The sequence below is a fragment of the Oculina patagonica genome, chromosome 5, assembly GCF_052425735.1.
Source record: "Oculina patagonica isolate OP01 chromosome 5, crgOcupat, whole genome shotgun sequence".
Classification (NCBI taxonomy): Eukaryota; Metazoa; Cnidaria; class Anthozoa; order Scleractinia; family Oculinidae; genus Oculina; species Oculina patagonica.
Window position 1 is genome coordinate 19,902,641 of NC_135762.1, and position 19,186 is coordinate 19,921,826.

The 19,186-nt window shown below is 38.6% G+C and overlaps 1 protein-coding gene across 2 annotated transcripts in view; it reads right to left on the reverse strand.

Moving 5' to 3' along the window:
- Positions 1–7: 7 nt before the first annotated feature.
- The window catches only part of LOC144653176 (tolloid-like protein 2), a 53,364-nt gene continuing 34,185 nt past the window's right edge, over positions 8–19,186 (reverse strand). The window contains exons 1-6 of one of the 2 annotated variants that reach the window (XM_078513117.1): positions 18,093–18,203; positions 16,439–16,474; positions 7,593–7,958; positions 5,384–5,773; positions 3,311–3,670; positions 8–1,222 (exon numbers count right to left, since the gene is read on the reverse strand). In XM_078513117.1, coding sequence (XP_078369243.1) covers positions 1,029–1,222; positions 3,311–3,670; positions 5,384–5,773; positions 7,593–7,958; positions 16,439–16,474; positions 18,093–18,132 — 1,386 coding nt within the window. In that variant the 5' untranslated portion in view covers positions 18,133–18,203 and the 3' untranslated portion in view covers positions 8–1,028. Of the gene's footprint in view, positions 1,223–3,310; positions 3,671–5,383; positions 5,774–7,592; positions 7,959–16,438; positions 16,475–18,092; positions 18,204–19,186 lie in introns of those variants that run through there. The other variant, XM_078513116.1, reaches the window with a different exon arrangement.

The window sequence follows — 19,186 nt, forward strand, 5'->3', positions numbered from 1 at the left end:
CAAAAAGCATATAAAATACAATGAAATACAATCAGCATATAAAATACATCTACAGTAAATACGACAGAATCGTGTGTTTATTATATGGCTACCTCCACAAGCGGGCAAGATGAATTAAACTGGCCTGCGCTGGGATATGATTGGCTATCCGAGCAGTAAAGATGGAGCTAGCTCGGGATTGCCGGCTGTGTGCCGCAGAAAATGGTGGTTAATAAATACTTTGTTGACCAAGCCTGCTCGGTGAGGATGTCGGAATATTGACCTTGTTCTTTTCGTTGGGTGGACGTTGGGCACGTTGGGCACGTTGGACACGCAACAGAAAAGGACTTGTCCAATATCAAGCCATCTTGACCTCATGCACGGATAGTCAATAACCCATATATACATGTTTGCAGCAAAACCATAAAAAGCATGTTTGAAGCAATAATTTAAATGGCTATTGATAGCAGCTCCAATGTGGTTGGTTTGCCAAACCACAAATTTATGTTATATAAGCTAAGCCAATGCGTACTTTCAACAAAAGTAGCTCAAATAAAAACTCTAAAGCACCGACTTAACTTGCAGCCTTAAGTTTAACTACGATAGCGCTACCGTGTCGTTTGGCTTGACTGTAGTCACAGCTAATGATCATAAGAAGCGTCTTATAGTTCTGTTCTGAGAACTTGTTCTTTCTTAAGATAGCGAGTTTTCATTATTTATCAACTTGAAAGGAGAAGAAGCGCAGGCGAATTTACCATAAGCCAGAGTCCGCAATGGACTCTTACGACTCTTACTATTACTAAAGATAAATTGGGGACGCCAGTGCCCTATTCCCCTTCAGAATTCTCTTATACTGGACGGCTATGTTTCGCTGGACAATTGAGATATGTTTATCGGAATTTCAGTAGCGCTTTTATTAAAGAAAATTAGTTTTTAGGACTTTTAACTTTAAAGTTAAGTTAAAAAACCCCGTCTACCGCCAGGCTTATCACAGCCACGTCACTGTCTTCTAAGCTGTCTCAGACATTCCAGAGGCCAGGTTGTTGTCTTCAGAAGTCAATCATCTCCTCATCATTGAGGGGAAACTCAATACGTTCCAGTGGGAGGGGAACCTGGCAACTGCCTTCTTGTCTTGTTGATGCTGTCGATCGTGTTATCTTGGTGCATTTAATAACGGTGACGATGATAGCAAAAAGAACAATTCCAAGAACAATGGGCACCACAATGCCAGGAATATGGTGGGCTTAAAGATAAGGGTAATAATAAAATTAATTCATTTAGTTCGATCTTAACGTTATTATTCTGATGTTACTGGTTGCTATTCCTTTGTACTCATTTGCCATTGTAATTATAACTAAGTTTGCTATCTAAGCGTACTACGATACTTAACTGATCTTGGACAATCTTCGGAGTTTTTCGGTCTACATACAATAGAACCCCGGTAAGTCGAACTCGGATAACTCGAACACCTCCGCTAACTCGAACAAAATTTCGTTTCCCCTGGTCAAATTTACCCCGATAACTTCAATCAGGTTCCTTCAACTCGCCACGGTTGCCCACTGATTAGAGCAACGAACAGATCAGGTATTTGACAGCCATTTCCCACTCATATCATAAGAATGTATTATTGTGTTAGAGTTTCTGACGAGATATGCTTAATTTAGACTGTATTGAATATTGAAGTGTTGAAAAATCATTAAATGTCAATTATTAACTTGGTAAATTAAATAATTTAAATCGACCCCGATAACTCGAAACTCCGCTTACTCGAACTGTTTCTCGTTTCCCTTCAGATTTCGAGTTAACGGGGTTCAACTGTTTTGCTGAAAAGGCAACAAGTTGCTCGAAAGGAAAAATGCTTAAAGGGGAAAAAGTTGCTCGAAATATGAGGGTACCAAAAAGTTGTCGAGCAACTTGTGGAAAGCCCTAGTTTCAAGTAGAGGCTGGTTTGGACTGTTTTCATACATGTATATTTGCTGTATTTTTTGTCAACATATACCCATTGTTGACGGGCATGGAAGCGTAATGCAGGAAAGGTCTATGATCATTACTTTTTTCCAACAGTTGGTCACGTGATCTTAACATCATTAAAATGATAGAATGCAGTTATAAAAACACCAGAATGTTAAAAAGTATGATGAAATGAGTAAGGACACCAACGTTGAGGTAACTCTTTGCTTGTAACATTGGACGCAAAGAGGCTCCAAGACATCCAAATGTCACGCGACTAGAGTGCTCAAACATGTGTCCGTCTCGGGCTGCTTAGAAGATTTGCCCTAAAAACCTAAGGCCTTAATAAAAATGATTCTTAATAAATGGCGCGCTATTCATGCAGAAGCGATGACGTTCTACAAGGGGGCCTTTAATAGTTTTCAGTATAAAAAGGAGCTGACAACTTGTGCGTTAAATGACCGCCTGTTATCCAACTGTGGAGTGAGGAGAAGGGACACGTGATACAATGTTCGGTACAATAGGGAGTTTGGAAAAAGAATGTCACAAAGTCAAACGGTGTCTTCTTCACACCGGCTCTTTGTATTAAAGGAATTCATATCAAATAAAATAAGTCTCTTTCGTTTATACTTTGTATTGTTCTTTCCTATCTTTCCCTGGAGTATTTTGCTTTTGAGTTCCACGAGGCGATTTCGTGCTGAGTTAACTTAATTTCTGTTCACTATCCTTGTGATCCATCGCGCGCAACAGAAAAAGCAGACTAAAAACAGAGTCAGCGGAGCGTTTTGAACGTCATCCGTTTCTTCGTGATTGTTCTCAGTGAAAGAAATCCGTTTAATTTAACAAGTTTTGGTCTTAATTTTTTAAATTACAGTTCAGACGATCCTACTTTATGGTGCCTCTTAACCCATGCTTCTTGTGTAGCTCTTTTGTCGTTAGAGGGCATAAAACGAGGCTCTGAAGTCGCCAATGTCAAAGATAACGTCAAAAAACAATCAAAACAGTTTGTTGACATCTACTAGTGGCGTTCTGGAGAGAAGAGGTTTGTTGACTAAAAAGTCCCACAACATACTACTTCGCCAAAAACGATCGTGTTGAAACAATCACGAGACGGAATATCCTAACAAACCAATTTTACAGTGCTTTCGCGATATTTTCGGCACCAAAACGTGGGGGGCTAAGCCCTCCAAATTTTCGTTTTGCGCCCCCCCTGCTACCACTGCTTCGCCGCCTATGTAAAAGATCCGGTCGACCAACTCATGGCAAAAAGCGATTCCGTCATGACGTCATCGCTTAAAAAGGCAAATGTTGCCCAGAAGACTCAACTAAGAGTAAAAAACAAAAGAAGGGAATATAGACCAAAACAAAATAAAGACGATACCTTTGGTTTCTTTAGAATAGATTGATGCTTTAAAGTAGTCATATCTGCGTTGGGAATGAAATTCAATGAAGATGTGGTTTCCTGTAGAAGACACAACACTCGGAATGTTTCCATCGCAGAAAGTGCCAAGAGACTGGGCAGATGATCCACTTCCATCTCTAACTCTTACATATCCACATGAACAGTCTGAACAGCTGTATTTGCTGTATATATTCATGTCGTCAAAAGTCAGCTCAAGGGTGTAACCCTCCGTTGTCGCAATTTGCCACAAGCAGGCCGTGTGTGGTGGAACGGTGTACCTCTCGGCACGACCTGCTGATGAACTTACAGATGTTGATCCGGAGCTCTGTATATAAATGGCTAAGAGAAATGCAAAAGTTCAAAATCATTCAAATACGTTAACAATAACAGTACGTTAACCATTAAGGATTTAAATTTAAGAGCCTAAAAAACGGATTTTTGTCTTCAATACCCTTCAGTGAGTCAGTAAAGCACATCTGAAGACACATCTTCTAGGCCTTAGTATATGATAATTTCTCTGCAATCCGTTTCATTGTAAATGTTACTTTATCGTAACAATAAAATACATTATACTGCATAAATAAACAAGGCATAGCATGCCAATATCTACTAAAAGCTTACAGCCAAAACGCAAGTCGCCACACGTCAACTATTCCTGGTATATTGTTCCAATGCATTGAATTGGCTTTGGATGCAATTTAGCGAGGTTTTTCTTGCATTCAAGTCGAGCGTTTGATAGATATACATTTAAATAACCAGAATATAAGGTAAAGGTAAAGCCAAGTGGCTCATCAGGCCGGAGCTTATCCCGGTTTCTGTAGCATTAGGCAGCTAGGAGTATTTCTACTCCCCCATGGATGGGATGCTAGTCCATCGTAGGGTTACCCCCAGCAGTAAATTCGCCGGTACCCATTTATACACCTGGGTGGAGAGAGGCACTATAAGAGTAAAGTGTCTTGCCTTAGAGCGTAACGCAACGCCCGGCCTGGGCAATTATTTTTTACGCCCACTTTAGACACTTGATTTTTTCTCGAATTTTATTAAAGTGGATATTCAAATATAAATAGCCAGCTGTAAACAGGCTATCCGTAGTGCATAGAAGGCATACCAAAGTGAATAGTAGGCTAACCGGAGAGCATAGTAGACTAACCGGTTACAAGCTACCAGACGATGACCATAAGTGGCGGCCATCTTAAAGTGGGCGTAAAAAAATTGCCAGGCCAGGGCTCGAACCCGAAAGGCTCCTCTGGAGTATGGTACAATAACCATCGGGCCACCGCGCCACCGGTAAAGCATTTTTATGACTCGATCAATCAATTCAGGATTATTTAAACCGGGTTTCTCCATGCGTTTGAGCACGGTTTGAGCCTCTGTAATTTTCACCTCATTATGGTCAGCCGGCAACCAAGGGCGGGGGCGGGGGGGGGGGGGGGAAGGGGGGAGAAACTTTCTTTGAAACACGACTCAAAGATGCGGCATAGCGGTGCCGGGCAACCGAGACTGCGCAGTAGCTATTGAATTGTTGCTAAGGGCATAGTGAATAGCTTGACAGAATTCTTTGTTAGTTCGCATGTTTTGATCTTGACGGTGCTCCAAACACAATAGCTATTTGCGTTTTTGTTTGCTCCTTTGAAGTTTGCCGGACATCAAAACAACAAACAGTGATAAAAGTGACTTGCTAATTATACTAATTAAAATATCTCCATTGATTCTGAAATGGTTTTACCATTTTTTGGTTGTTAAATGTCAACCGTTAAGAATTTTTTGCTCGTTCTTCCACGCCGCCAAAACATTCTCAGTGACGTGAAACATTAGGTGAGAAATCTCGCTGAAATGCAATAAGGGTCTCAACGCCGTGAAACATCATACGTTGCCACTATTAGCATTTCACACGCATGCATTCATTGATATTTAAATCTTTCTGAGAAAAACAAAACTTTGGGTGACGGCTTGATTTACACAGACTTACACCGTTTCCAGGCACCGCTATGTCGTCAAGGAAAAGTGTCGACTTTCTTCCCCCTGATGGCAGCAAAATTGAAGGCAGCTTACTTTTTTTAGAATTTGACTGGCAGTCTGGGTAGGACTGAGTTGTGTACCAGGGTGGAGCATATGTAGGCACGTAGTACCCTATCTGATAAAATACCAGAAATGAAGTTGAAGTAAATCTGGCATTGTAACGAACATGTATGGATTCAGAATACGTAAACGGAAATGGATTGGTACAAAGCGTCACTCTTCTTTTTAGGTGGGAGTAGGTATCGTATATCTTCACCAAAGCCTTACAATCTCCGTATGGTAGGATATACGAGAAATTTATATTGATTTTTTCGCCATATGGCACTCTGATGAACCAATCACACGATATGTTTGGGTAGTTCCGCGGAAAATTAGGACTGTAAATGACGCCAGCGGAGGCTCCAGGCACGATTGACGGACAACCTGAAATAACAATGTACATGTTAACAAGGGCGGTATATAGCGCTACTGGCAATCCTGCCAGTTCAATCCGTATTTGTCATAATTAGATTTTTTCAGCAGAGGCGGCGGAGCTACAGTCCCCTGCCCCCCCCCCCCCCTGCTCCGCTGTTTCGCCTCCTACTTCCGTCACTTAAAATGGGTGCTGCTTTTAAAAAATTATTCATTCAGATTGGATGAAGGATGCAAGGAAGAAGTTTGGAATTAACATTAAAAATGAAAGGTGACTTTTTTCATATTATCTCCGTATTGCATGTAAGGAATAAACTCTTCTTTCTCCCCATGACAAGGTAGAGAAACGTAAAGAGAAGATGAAAGGTACAGTGGCCTCTAGAGTTTCGGAAAGTGGCTAAACAAATCAGATGCAGAAAAAATAACGTATTGTAAGAAAGCATTTCTGACACCGCGAACAATAAAAGCCATTATTATTCATTCAAAATATTTCTGTGTTTCTGATTGGCTTTCGATCCCCGGCTAATTCCAGCTGTTCGGCTAGCGCCGACCAAATTTGGAAGAAATTCCAATTATTGGACGGCAATCGTCCAATATAAAAAATTATTGGATCGCAACCTCGTTCCCAAGGATGATTATCCGATCGCAACCTCGTTCCCAAGAACCGCTGACGTCACGCGACTGAACGGCTTTGCTGCCGAGCAGGTTGAAAGCGCGAAATGGCCGCTAGATTTGAGCATTACAAAGAGGTAAAATTTAAAGTTATTAGAAGACAAGGGAAGTCAAAACAAGGAAAAAGGAACGAAGGGGAGTCGATCGATTTTGAAAGCGTATCTTCAAGAGGAAAAGATCCCTGATCCAGCCACAGCGGAGGACTTGGAGCGGTTTTACGAAAATTCTACGTCGAAGTAAGCAAGAACGATGGAAACCTGTACTCGAAAACATCGCTTTGTGTCATCAGATTTAGCTTCAATAGACACTTCAAGCAAGTGCTAAATATCGACATTATAAAGGACAAGAAATTTTATGAAGGTAACCGAGTTTTTGAAGTTTAAATGAAATTTAAAAGCGAACGTTATTGTGTATTTGTGTACTTTGCCTACTGTCAAAACCCTATTAAATTCATTTTGTGCATTTGGAGCTCTGGAAATATTTTAAATGAATAATAAAACAATTATTGAATTCGGCTTGCGTATGATATGAAGAATTATGCAGATCTCGGAGGGTGTTATCCGCCTCAGCCTTCGACCCTCCTCGATCTGCATAATTCTTCATATCATACTCAGCCTCATCCAATAATTGCTAATTGATATTTGAAGACATAAGATTCCTTCCCTTGACGGCCATACCCAGTGAAGTGTTTTCAGCGACATTTATTGTGAAAAAACAGAGATAACCTAAATGACTTTGTAGTTTGTCTTATTTCGCAGAAGAGTATATGAGAATAGAGATTCAGATTGGAAGGGGCGAGGCGTCCACTTCCGGGGAAACATATAACTGATTATCGCATAACTGGTGGCGGGAAAGAGGGCATGTAAAAGAACTATCACTAAAATTAATTCCAGTACCTATTACGACGCAGTTAACAACCTATGTTTCATTTTCGCTTATTAGTTCCAAGATATGGATAAAAGGAAAAGTAAAGTGGCGATATCCATATACTGAGCATCAGTTTCCAAAAATAGTACGTATCGTTATCATTCTATGATCTGAAGCAGTGAAACTCTGATACAGTTCTGTTCATTTTTTTTATTACGAATAATATGAATATTTGGCCTAAAGAAACGTTCGCAATACACTCTCCAAGAGAGTGTACGCTTGAGAACTTTACCTGATGAATGAAGGAAAAGCGTCGAGAACTGTAGCGTAAAAGCTTCATAGGTCTCGTAGGAAAGTAACGGCCAGAAGGTAATCCAAATTCGATTTCCTGAGGAGTAAACTGGACGCGGAAGATCGCTGCCACAGTATTTGGCCAGACGAGGACTCCACGTAAAAGATCCGTCAATTATGGTGACACTGCTACAATAATTGCAATTGTGGCAGTTTCGCAAATTAAATCTTGTAAAGTAGATTAAAACTCGCTGACCAATGGGAGCTGTTATCACCCAAGTACAACTCTGGTTACTATATCTATTGTTGTCCAAATTGATTGAGCCATTCTGTGTTGAGTCGATGTATGTAGTTAATCCATTGCAATCTACAAAAAAATTCAAAAAAACTTTACTTACTTACTCCTCTTCGTGCATGGGTGCACATAAGGCCTCCAAAAAAATTGCAAAATGCTCAAAATGAATCTTAAGCCTTTCTCAGTTTTAATCCCTACTAGTATGTTAGCGCCATTGTCCTTCGAGCGTGCCGTGTCTTATATAATTAGTATTTCTTCTAATTATTGGAGTCTTTTTTAAGCGCGTGGTTTTGCTTAGTTGTTTCAGTCCTTTTCGTCCACGTGCAATGCTACTGTTGTTTACTAAATGATGTAATAAGTTATGTATCCCTTAGTCTTAAAGATATAATGTTAGGTATATCCGATGAAAAGAACTTGTTTACCAACCATATTTTATTAATTGCAAAAAAACATATATATTGGTGTAGATGTAATAAGGTTAAACCTTCTATTATTATATTTAAGGCTCAAGTTAAGAAAATTTACCAACTTGAAACTAATATTGCAAAATCTAATAATAAATGGCCTGTCCATGAAAACAAATGGGGCAAGTATGTTGAGGTATGATAATCCTTTAAAACTGCGCAGAAGTTTAAGAAGTTTAAGTTTTTAGGTAATTTAGAATAATTTGTTGTAATCTAGAAAGGGTCTCTTGTGCTTGTAATATGCGCGTAGTTTTTTGTATGTGTATGTAAGTAATTGTGTCTTTTTTTTATTTGTAAGATGTAAGAAACTTCCAATACTAAATAAAAATATCAAAATACAAAAAAAAAAAATAAGTTATGTATTGTATATTTAAAGTAGTACTTTTTAGGGTGGATTTATTTGAGCTTATTTGCAACATACGCGTATAGCCGTCGCATGTGCCCGTTGGCATTTTTTGTTTTTGTTTTTAGCCCGGAAGCAATAAAAAATTCCAACGGGCACATGCGACGGCTATACGAATATGTTGCAAGTTAATACATCCTTAATGTACTACCGAGGAACATGTCATTCTGCCGTACTGTTTAGGGTTAAAAATGTGTGTTACGGTATCACCTACGTGTTGTCATATTTGTAGATCAAAAGTGTATTTATGTCAAGAGTCTTGTTTGGGAGGAGATATTTAGTGGGTTTATCACTATTAGAGATTCCAAAAATAAAGTTTGTCGTTGTTTGTTAGAATTGATTCATCTTATCCCAGGTCAAAGTGAATTTGCACCGAAGAAAGACATTCTAGTAAACATTATAAAGGAATCAAATGTGTCATGTTTGTTTTTGAGAAGTTAGGTGGTAAGCTCGCCTTCACTGTCAGTTAATTATACCGTTGTGTCAGAATTTAAACTTGGTTAAAAACCTAACAATTAATAATCAAAGGCTTTATTGAGACTACGACTTTTTTTGCCTCAGGTGAATGTTAATAAGTATCAAAATGTGAAGTACAGCAAGGCCTGATATCATGTGCACATCGGCTGCGGGTTTTACGCTGAAGCCGATAGTGATTATTTACGCGTGCTTTAGTACGCACGAGTCATGCAATCCATTGTTACAAAATTTAGTCCCTTATTTTATGCAGATTGCCTTTCAGAAACACGTGCGTTGAATTATGTGTTGCGTAACAGTTGTTCAGTACAAATTTGTGTTCTTATCTGGGTCTTCAACTGCGTTGCGTTGATGCGTTTTTTACTGTTCATCCGAGAGAGAAGAGTGAGACCTGTCTTGAATACTTCTCCTTTGTTTTCTGTGATAAACTTATTGGTTTTCAGTACATTATTCTACTGCTCATCGCTTTGGTCCGGCACCATTAGTCTGTAAAGGCAATATTGCTAAGCTTCAATTGGTGCAGAACTTTGCTGCCCGCCTACTGTCAGGAAAAAGAAAGTTTGACCACATCACAAAGCTCCTTCCAGTTTGTGTTCCACTTTACATCAGAGACGCTATGCAAATATACAATGTAAGAACAATTTGGCCCCTCCAAGTCAGCTGTTTAATAAGAGGACACAGACTCACATTTTTCTTACAAGGAATAGAGACAGCCTCCAGCTCCCTAAATGATGTAAATTCTGACTCGTCCCCGAAAATTGAAAGACGCGAAGGACGACGGACTCAAAAGACGACTGGGGACGTGTCAGGATGTAAATTACGTATGAAGACTCCTACGGGGAACGTTATTACGTTTATTGTTGTTGTTGTTGCGTTTGTGTATTTTTGTTTTCATGTTTAGTATTTCTTTTGTTTTTTAGTTTGACGTTATCAAACACTGGATCACTGTAATCGTAATAATAAAATCCATGTGAGTTTTTCGCTCCAGCTCGTAAACAACTTGAAGTAAAATTAAAATGAAATATGTATTGAAAGTGTTTCTGGCTAGTCACATTCTCAGTTCGTAATGTAATGTTTGATAGCAATTTGTTATGCAACGTTTGATATGGTATGGCAATTTGTTATGTTATGCTGTTTTACAGGATCTGCTAAGTGTTGACAGCTTTCTGTTGGATACACTCGCCATCAAACCGCACGTGTCCCGTGAAGTGTTAAGGCGTTCGTATCAGGCCTTCTTGAAAGAGTACGAAACGTATTCACAGAGTGAAATTAAGCCCAACTACGATACTCCTATTTCCTTAGTCGTTAACACGAGCATGAGAATAATGAGCATTATCGGAACTTTTTTGTGCCTGTTTTGAGGTGACCGACCTTTTTTGGGAAAATAGAGTGTTTAGGTGATGGAATAGCTTACCCTCTCATTTTTGTAAGGGAGTCCTATTTCTGGCTTGAAAGTGCCATTAGGTGGTTATTAAATAAAAGTAGAAAGCAATAATAATAATAAAATAATAATATGGCATGTTTTGAAATATTAAGCTTGTAGGATTTTTTTAAACAAGCAACAAAATGTTTAATAGCGGAGCTCTACAGCGGCCCGCAGGGCCGCAGAGCAGAGCACCATACTCATGAAAGAAGGAACACTATCGAAATGAGTTTTCATGGTCAACATGGATAGCGGCATGGTTCGCGGGCGCGTACGGCGTACGGAGTCGCGCAACATGGCCGCCATAGTTTGATGGTAGAAATAGTGAAGCAAGAAGGCCGTATAAAGGCGGCCGTATAAAGGCGGCCTTTAAAATTTAAAGAGGTTTTAAAAGAAAAACAAGAAGCAATGAAACAAAATGTGGCTGAAAATTACGTGTAGAAAGTAAAAAAAGTTAAAAACTATGGCCTGTCGGAAAGCTGTAAGTTTACCATTGACATATAGCTATCGTATTAGTATAACATTAGATTTAAACTTTTAGTATCTTAATGTAATCGCTTTGCCGCCCGATGCATTGCTTTCTTTTCGTCAAATCTAAAACTGCATTATGATCAGATAGGCGGACGGGCAACGGCAACCGCAACCTACCCGACAAATTTGCTGTACCCGGACCGAAACGCAGTTAGTCCGTTTACAAGGCTTTTGGTAGGCTCTTGTTTTATTTAATAAGCTAAGATGTGTGTTTCTATTTTTTTGGTTCACATGTGTTCTTGTTTTTTAGTATTTCCGGTTATATGTCATGTCTGTTTACTTCTATTTATTTCAAAACAGTTCTACTTTGCAAATTCAAGTCTTAAATTTCAGCGTATGCAAATTTCCCCAATCCCGCAGGACGAAAGAAAGCCGTCAAAACGAATCTCACCTCAAGTTGCCTTGATTACGCATAATTTAAGACAAAACAACCATGTCCAAATTAGACACCATTGAAAATCTGGACATTAAGTGCCTTTCAATCAACATCAGAGGTCTTAACAAGTCCATTAAACGCCGTTCTGTTATCAGGTGGATCCACATCCAAAACACACATTTCACATTTCTTCAAGAAACGCACAGCACTAAATTTAACGCAGACATTTGGGCTTCCGAATGGGGAGGTAAAGTTTTCTTCAGCCACGGCTCATCAAACAGCAAAGGAGTTATGATACTCATAAACCCAAAACTTGACTGTAAAATAGAAAAATGTATTTCCGACAAAAACGGAAGATATATTATTCTGGACGTATCGGTAGACGACGCACGTGTCACCTTAGTCAACATCTATGCCCCAAATGACCTAAACCAGCAATCAAAATTTTTCAAATCGCTACACCACTTGCTCCAGGATTTTTCACAGGAAAATATTATTATCGGAGGTGACTTTAATTGCGCTATGTCTGACAAAGATAAAAAAGGTGGTAACCCGGTCGCCAAAAAGGCACCCGTAATAAAGGAAATTGAACAGCTCAGCACTTCTTACAATTTGATTGACATCTGGCGCCCAGAAATAAGAGAATCGAAATGGAGGAGAAATAAGTCGCACAAGATACAATGCAGATTAGGCTTCTTCCTAATCTCCGAAGACCTCTGCAATTTAGAAGCGTCATGTAAAATTTTTCATGCACCCGAAACTGATCACTCTGCGGTTTCGCTACATCTTCAAGCCAATTTCAAAAAGCAATACAGAGGACCAGGTTTCTGGAAGTTTAATGCTTCGCTTCTTACGGATGAACAATATGTCAATGCTCTACGAGAAAATATACCTCTGTTCAAAGCGAAACATGCAAACGTTCTAGATAAAGGCTTGAAATGGGATCTTATAAAAATGGAAATAAGAGGTTTCACAGTAAAATATGCCAAAACAAAAGCAAAGTTACGTAGGAATGAAGAACTGACACTCCAAAATAGAATAAATAAACTCCAACTAAAACTAGAAAGAAACCCAAATAATAATCAGGACCAAAACGAACTTTTCGCGGCAAAATTACGCTTGCAAGCAATCATGCACTTTAAGACTAAAGGCGCGATCCTCAGGAGCAAAGTAAGATGGTACGACGAAGGAGAACGCAACACGAGATACTTTTACAGCTTAGAGAATCGTGCCCAAACCAAGAAGACTATTGACAAACTACAAGTATCAAATAACACCTACATTTACGATCAATTCGACATTTTAGAAGAGCAAAAAAAGTTTTACGAAGCAATCTATCAGTCTAGAAAAGGTGACGAAACTAGCCCTCAAGTGGCAGACTTCTTAAACGCCGAAAATGTTACACCTCTATCCCCAGACGATCAACGACAATGCGACGGGCCAATAACAGATGTCGAGTGTCTAAATGCTCTTAAGGATTTCAAAAATGACAAAACACCAGGTACAGACGGGTTCACGGCCGAATTCTACAAGTTCTTTTGGCCCGAGCTGCGTGAGGAGTTGTTAGAAAGCCTTCACTTTGCTTTTCAATCCGGCTCGCTGTCGATTAGTCAACGGCGTGGCATTATTTCTCTTATTCCCAAAAAGAAAAAAGACAAATCGCTACTAGAAAACCTACGCCCGATTTCGTTATTGAATGTAGACTATAAAATACTCACCAAAGTCATTGCCAAAAGAATAGAAAAAGTCCTACCTAAAGTCATTAATCCCGACCAAACCGGTTACGTTAAAGGCCGCTATATCGGCGAAAATATCAGATTAATTCAAGACATTATGTTTTTCACTAAAAATGCAAACTTGCCAGGAATCGCAATTTTTTTAGACTTTCGTAAAGCTTTTGACACTATATAATGGAAGTACTTATCTTCCGCAATCAAACTCTTCAATTTCGGCCCGGATATCCAAAGATGGATAGAAGTTATCTACCACAACGTGTCCAGTTGTGTCCTGAACAACGGCCATGCTTCGCCCTTTTTCCAACTACAGCGAGGCGTCAGGCAAGGATGCCCATTATCAGGTCTTCTCTTCGTGATCGGTATTGAGCTTTTGGCAAAAGCCTTGAAAAACAACAAAGACATTAAAGGGATTACTATTGGTGGAAAGGAAATAAAGGTCACTCAATTTGCAGATGACACAACAGTATTTGTAAATGACAATCGCTCCGTAACCAATCTATTGAAACTTCTACACGAATTAATAATTTAAACTCGCCTCTGGTTTAGAAATAAACACGAGCAAAACAGAAGCAATGTGGCTCGGGGCTTGGAGAAACAAGACCGATACGCCATATAATTTTAAATGGCCGCAAGAACCGATTCAAGCCCTCGGCATTTTCTTTTCCTATGACTCTGAAGCGGCAAATAACCTGAATTTTGCTGACAAAATTAGCAAGCTAGAAAACACCCTTAAAAGTTGGAAAAGAAGGAAACTTACCCTCCACGGCAGAATCAAAATAGTAAAAACTCTTGGCTTGTCAAAGCTAATTTATAACACCTCTGTGCTCGAAATTCCAGATTTTTATGTGAAAGAGATTAACAAAATTGCGTTTAATTTTATATGGGAAGGAAAACCGCCAAAAATAAAAAGAAAGACAATAATAGGAGACATAAGTCACGGAGGTCTCAGAATGTTGGATTTTGAACTAATGGACAAAGCACTCAAAATAGCTTGGATTAAGAGACTAACCGACGACGATGACCCCGCATGGAAAGTAATTCCAGAATTCGCCACTGCCCACTACGGGGGTTTGTCTTTCCTGACAAAATGCCAGTACGACACCAAGTATCTAACCTAAATAACCTCCCCCCTTTTTATCACACTTTACTTAAGTATTGGCAGGAATATAATTCTTTTAAATTTGCAGAAGACCGTCATATCCAAGGCGAAATTAAATGGAACAACAGTCGCATCCTGATTGGAGGTCAGCCAATTTTTTACAAACCCTTATTTCAAGCTCGGATCACACGCATTAAAGATCTTCTAAAAGACGATAATACATTCCTTTCACTAGAAGAAATCAAACGCAAAGTGAACAATAAAATCCCGTTCACACTCTATCACGGCCTCATCGCTGCTATTCCATCAGAATGGAAGCAAAAATTGAAACAAAACAACTTACCCCAAACCACCCCTCCCCAAGACCTTCCATCAACACGAACGGCCTACGCCACACTCCTTAGCAACAATGTAGATCCACCGACTTCAGAGAATAGAATCCTAAATTATGGTTTCACCAAAGAAAGCATCCACAATGTGTACTCATTGCCTTTCCTAATAACTAAAGATTCTAAATTAATTGCTTTCCAGTATAAAATAATTCACCATATTTTACCTACCAGATCCAGCCTTTTTCGAGCTGGCATTGTTGAAAGCGATATTTGTACTTTATGCGAAACTGAAAAACAAACAATAAGCCACTTACTGTACCATTGCACTGTATCTAAAGCTTTCTGGAATAGATTCACGTGCTGGTGGCACTCGAAATTTGAACAGACTATCACTCTGACTGAATCCGCTGTCCTATACGGTTGGCTTCAGGACATCCAAAACAAACAGGCACTTAATGTCACCCTTCTTATTGCCAAATACCACATTTTTGCGACGAGTTCATGTGTCGGCAACTTATGTTTTGAAAGCTTTCTTCTCCGCCTTCAAGACAAACTCGACATTTTAAAACAAAGTCACATCGCCCAAAAAAAGTTGCACTTGTTTTTGAAAATATGGGGAAAACTGATTTGAATCAAATCTAGATGAAAAAAAAAAAAATAAAAAGCAATTTAAGTTATCTATTTAAAAATACCTATGAAATGAACTATATTTAAAGCCTATTTTTTTTCCTTTATAACGTCCGCTTTGCTACTGTTTTTTTTTGCTTAGTTTACTGTAAGTTTAGTTCTCTTTTGTATTTGCAAGTCTTTTTAATTCTGTAATACCTATTTGTTCCTTTATAATGTCTGCGTTGCAACCGTTTTTTTCGTTTCACTGTAAGTTTTGTTCACTCTAGTACTGTAAATCTTGTAATTTTGTAATACCTACTATTTCTTCGTTTGTAACGTCCGCTTTGCTACCGTTTTTTAAGTTAACTGTTTAATTTAGTTTTGTTGTCTTTTTTGAATTGTAACTTTCGTAAATGTAGTGTGAAGTCATGTAACCTTTGTGTGAGCAATAAAAAAAAAAAAAAAAAAAAAAAAGAAAGTAATCGACCGCCAAAAAAGTGGACATTGAGAGCCATAATCGATCAATGACTTTCGCATCGTACATGAAGGAGTATCGAAAAGCTAAATCGGGTTGATATAATAAACAAACCATTTTATTGCTACGGGGTAAAAAAAAAAAAAAAAAAAAAAAAAAAGAAAAAAAAACTTGACCCTCTGGGATTTGAACTCACGACCTTCCGATCCGCAGACTGGCACCTTACCGATTGAGCTAATCCGACAGACTCAGCGATTCATGTTGAATATATCCTATATCAATGTAATAGATACTGTGGAGTCTACTAAACTGCTGCGAAACTTTTACAGGATGGCGAAACTATTTTCTATTGCTAGAAAGCAGATAATTTACTGTACTCTAAAGTAATTTTTCGTGCCATGAGTAATGATTTTGCCCCGCTTTAAGATTATTATTTTTGTCGTACTGCTGACATTCGGTTTAACCGTGAGCTATTTAAATTTGTCTTGAACCTATAAACCGCCATAAACATTAGTACTTTGGCCGCTTATTCACTAGAATGAAAACATTGTAAGCTCCAGTGAAAATTAAATAAATGGGGAGCTCCGCTTTTAGGCTTGCCTAAATCTATATATTAAATAAAATATTTACCTCCATAAGCATACTGTCGGCCACAGAAGAGAAAACCTAAAAATAATGAAAATTTTGTCTTCCTGTAATTATGGTTTTTGCCCTCTTTTCTTTGCCTGTGGTGTTATTGTAATTGCTAGTAGTTTAAGTAGTGTTTTGTAAGCTGTATTTAGGTATTGTTAGAGTTAGTAGTTTAAGTACTGTAAGCGTGTTAACGTGTTTTGTTATTGTACTGTAATGCTGTTTTTTTTTTCTGTATGTATTGTTGCATTTCAATAAAAAAAAAAAAAAAAAAAAAAAAAAAAAAAAAAAATAAAAATAATGAAAACGTTATTGAAGTATACTAATTAAAGTCCACCAGAAGTCCAGAGAATAAGACAGAATCCAAACCAATCAACGCAAGCTCATCGCGCGATCCGAAAGCTGATCGTCTCAACTACGCGTTTTGCAAATCGTTGGAACGCTATAAGTTATTATTTATAAGCAAAATCTTGCTAGTCAAAGATTATTCGCTAAATTTTCAAGTTTTGTTAACCAAGAGTTTCAGAGTGTGTTTCACGAATCGTAGTAACGCTGCTTGCTTTTAAATGCACGTTTTATCACGGGTTTTGTTCACCACGGCTGCGCTTTCAGCTGCTTTAAGAATGTTCCACACATTTTTATCACAAGATCAACTGAATCAACGATTTCGAAATTTAACTATACACAGCTTACTGACTGCTTCTTACTATGCACAGTTTTTACTATAGCCGCGGTTGTCCATCGACAAGACTGAGCAAAATTCATTGACGGACAAGTTTTAAAAGGCCATTTATCTGTTCGTCGAAAAAAATGATTGGAGCTCTCGCCAAATCCGGCAAAACTGTAAGTTCATTTAGCTGAAATGTTTTGTTTCATTCTATTATATTTCCTTATTTTGTAAAATAAATTTCAGTTTCACGATATACTATGACAAAAAAGAAGGTCGACCCGTATTGTCGGTTAACCCTATGGCGGAATGGCGGCATGTTGACTTGCATGCACGAGCGTTTCAAATGACGTATTAATAACGTGCGTGACGGATCTTGCTGTGTGACCGAAAAGAACTCATGGCGAGAAAACATGCAAATATTTGGGCCACTTAAAATACAACAGAGTAAAACAATATTACCGTATAAAGTGAGAAAGTCGCTTTACTTAGATCAGTGGTTTGGTGTTATGATTCAAATCAAGCGCGAGACAGCATTAATGTTTACATTGACAACGGCGTACAAAATTAATTTTAAGCACGTAGCACGTAAATACAGAGGTAAAGTGCTTCCTGGTGCAGGGCCGAAGCTTCTTTCCCCAAAAGAAAATAACTTATCGTTACTTAAATACATGTATGTATGTACATCATTTGTACTTCATTTGTTTCTCTAGCGTAACATTAAATCGCATGGATAAGCTGTGGGGTTCTGAACAGCCAATAATACATTTATACATGTTTCGACGATTTACACATAAACAGTGAGTGAAGGAAACGACAAAATGCAAATCAGCGATCTGTAAACAATTTGAATTTTATGCTTTTTCCACGGTTTTTCGTTTGTTTGAGCGGCGATAGCTCACCAGACATTAAGAGCACATGCTTTTGGCCGAAAATAAGAGAACCATGTAGGATCAAACAAACGCATGTAGTTATATCATAACCCACCTGTAAACACGGTAAAAACGAACTTTGGCACAGAAAACATTTTCAAATCAGACTGTGTATGGCGCTGTGGAAACTGACTTGATTACAATATCACCTTCTACATAGTCAAACAGAGACAACTACAACTTTTCGCTGAAGTCTGAAAGATTGAGTCCAAAGGTCCTACTAAAGTAAAACGATGGGTGACATGACTCGAGGCATGTCTCGAGCATCCTTTTCGTAGATGTTTCAACCGTGACGTAACAAGGTTATGGGCTTGCCATTTGTTATTGCAAGGCTTTCTCACGATTCTTTTATTTAATCATTTGCCCAATTTAACACACATAAAAAGAAAACTGATAACCATGTATTTGACTACACTTACTTGTTTGCAGATAATACACGAAAGAGGCCTCTGCGGAGGAGAGAGAGTCAAGTTAATGATGTAAATACTCTACCGCATTTTGTTTTTGTACAGCGGTATTCTTGCCCATAAGGCACCAGTTTCTCTCGCAGTAAGAGTCACGAAGCGAAATGAGTTTTTTTCTGTTCCAACAAGGTCGAACCTCGGCCTGTTTTTTGATGTATTTTGCCTCAGTTTTCGTTGAGATTGCCATAAGGTCAGTACGGCTGGCTTCAATTACAAAACCCAGAGGCACGGAAAGGTTATGGAGGTTTTTGTAAACCAGATGTTGTGAGATTAAAGGAATATGGCAGTTTTTACAGTTTTTCACAGTTTTTAGCGGTTTGTAGGAGACTTTGATCGCTAAAAACTGTGAACAGTTTGTTTCCGCGCCCAAAGGCTCAAAATGATGTTGACCGCCCAAGACCTGGCGTAGTTTACAAAATCAATTGCACCAACTGGAATTTTGTATACTACGGTCAAACGGAGCGACCATTAAAGACCCGGATTGCGGAACACAAACGGCAGTTGCCATGTTCAATGATAAATGGAAAAATAAATTTCCTTGTGCTGCGTGGCACTTGTAAAAGTACAAAAGTATAATAAAGTTGTCACTAAATGGTAGAAAGTGCCTTTAAAATAGTTAAAAAATCCAAACGTTTCGGGCTTAGCCCTTCATCAGTGGAAAGTCGATTTCAGTTAAAAACGCTGG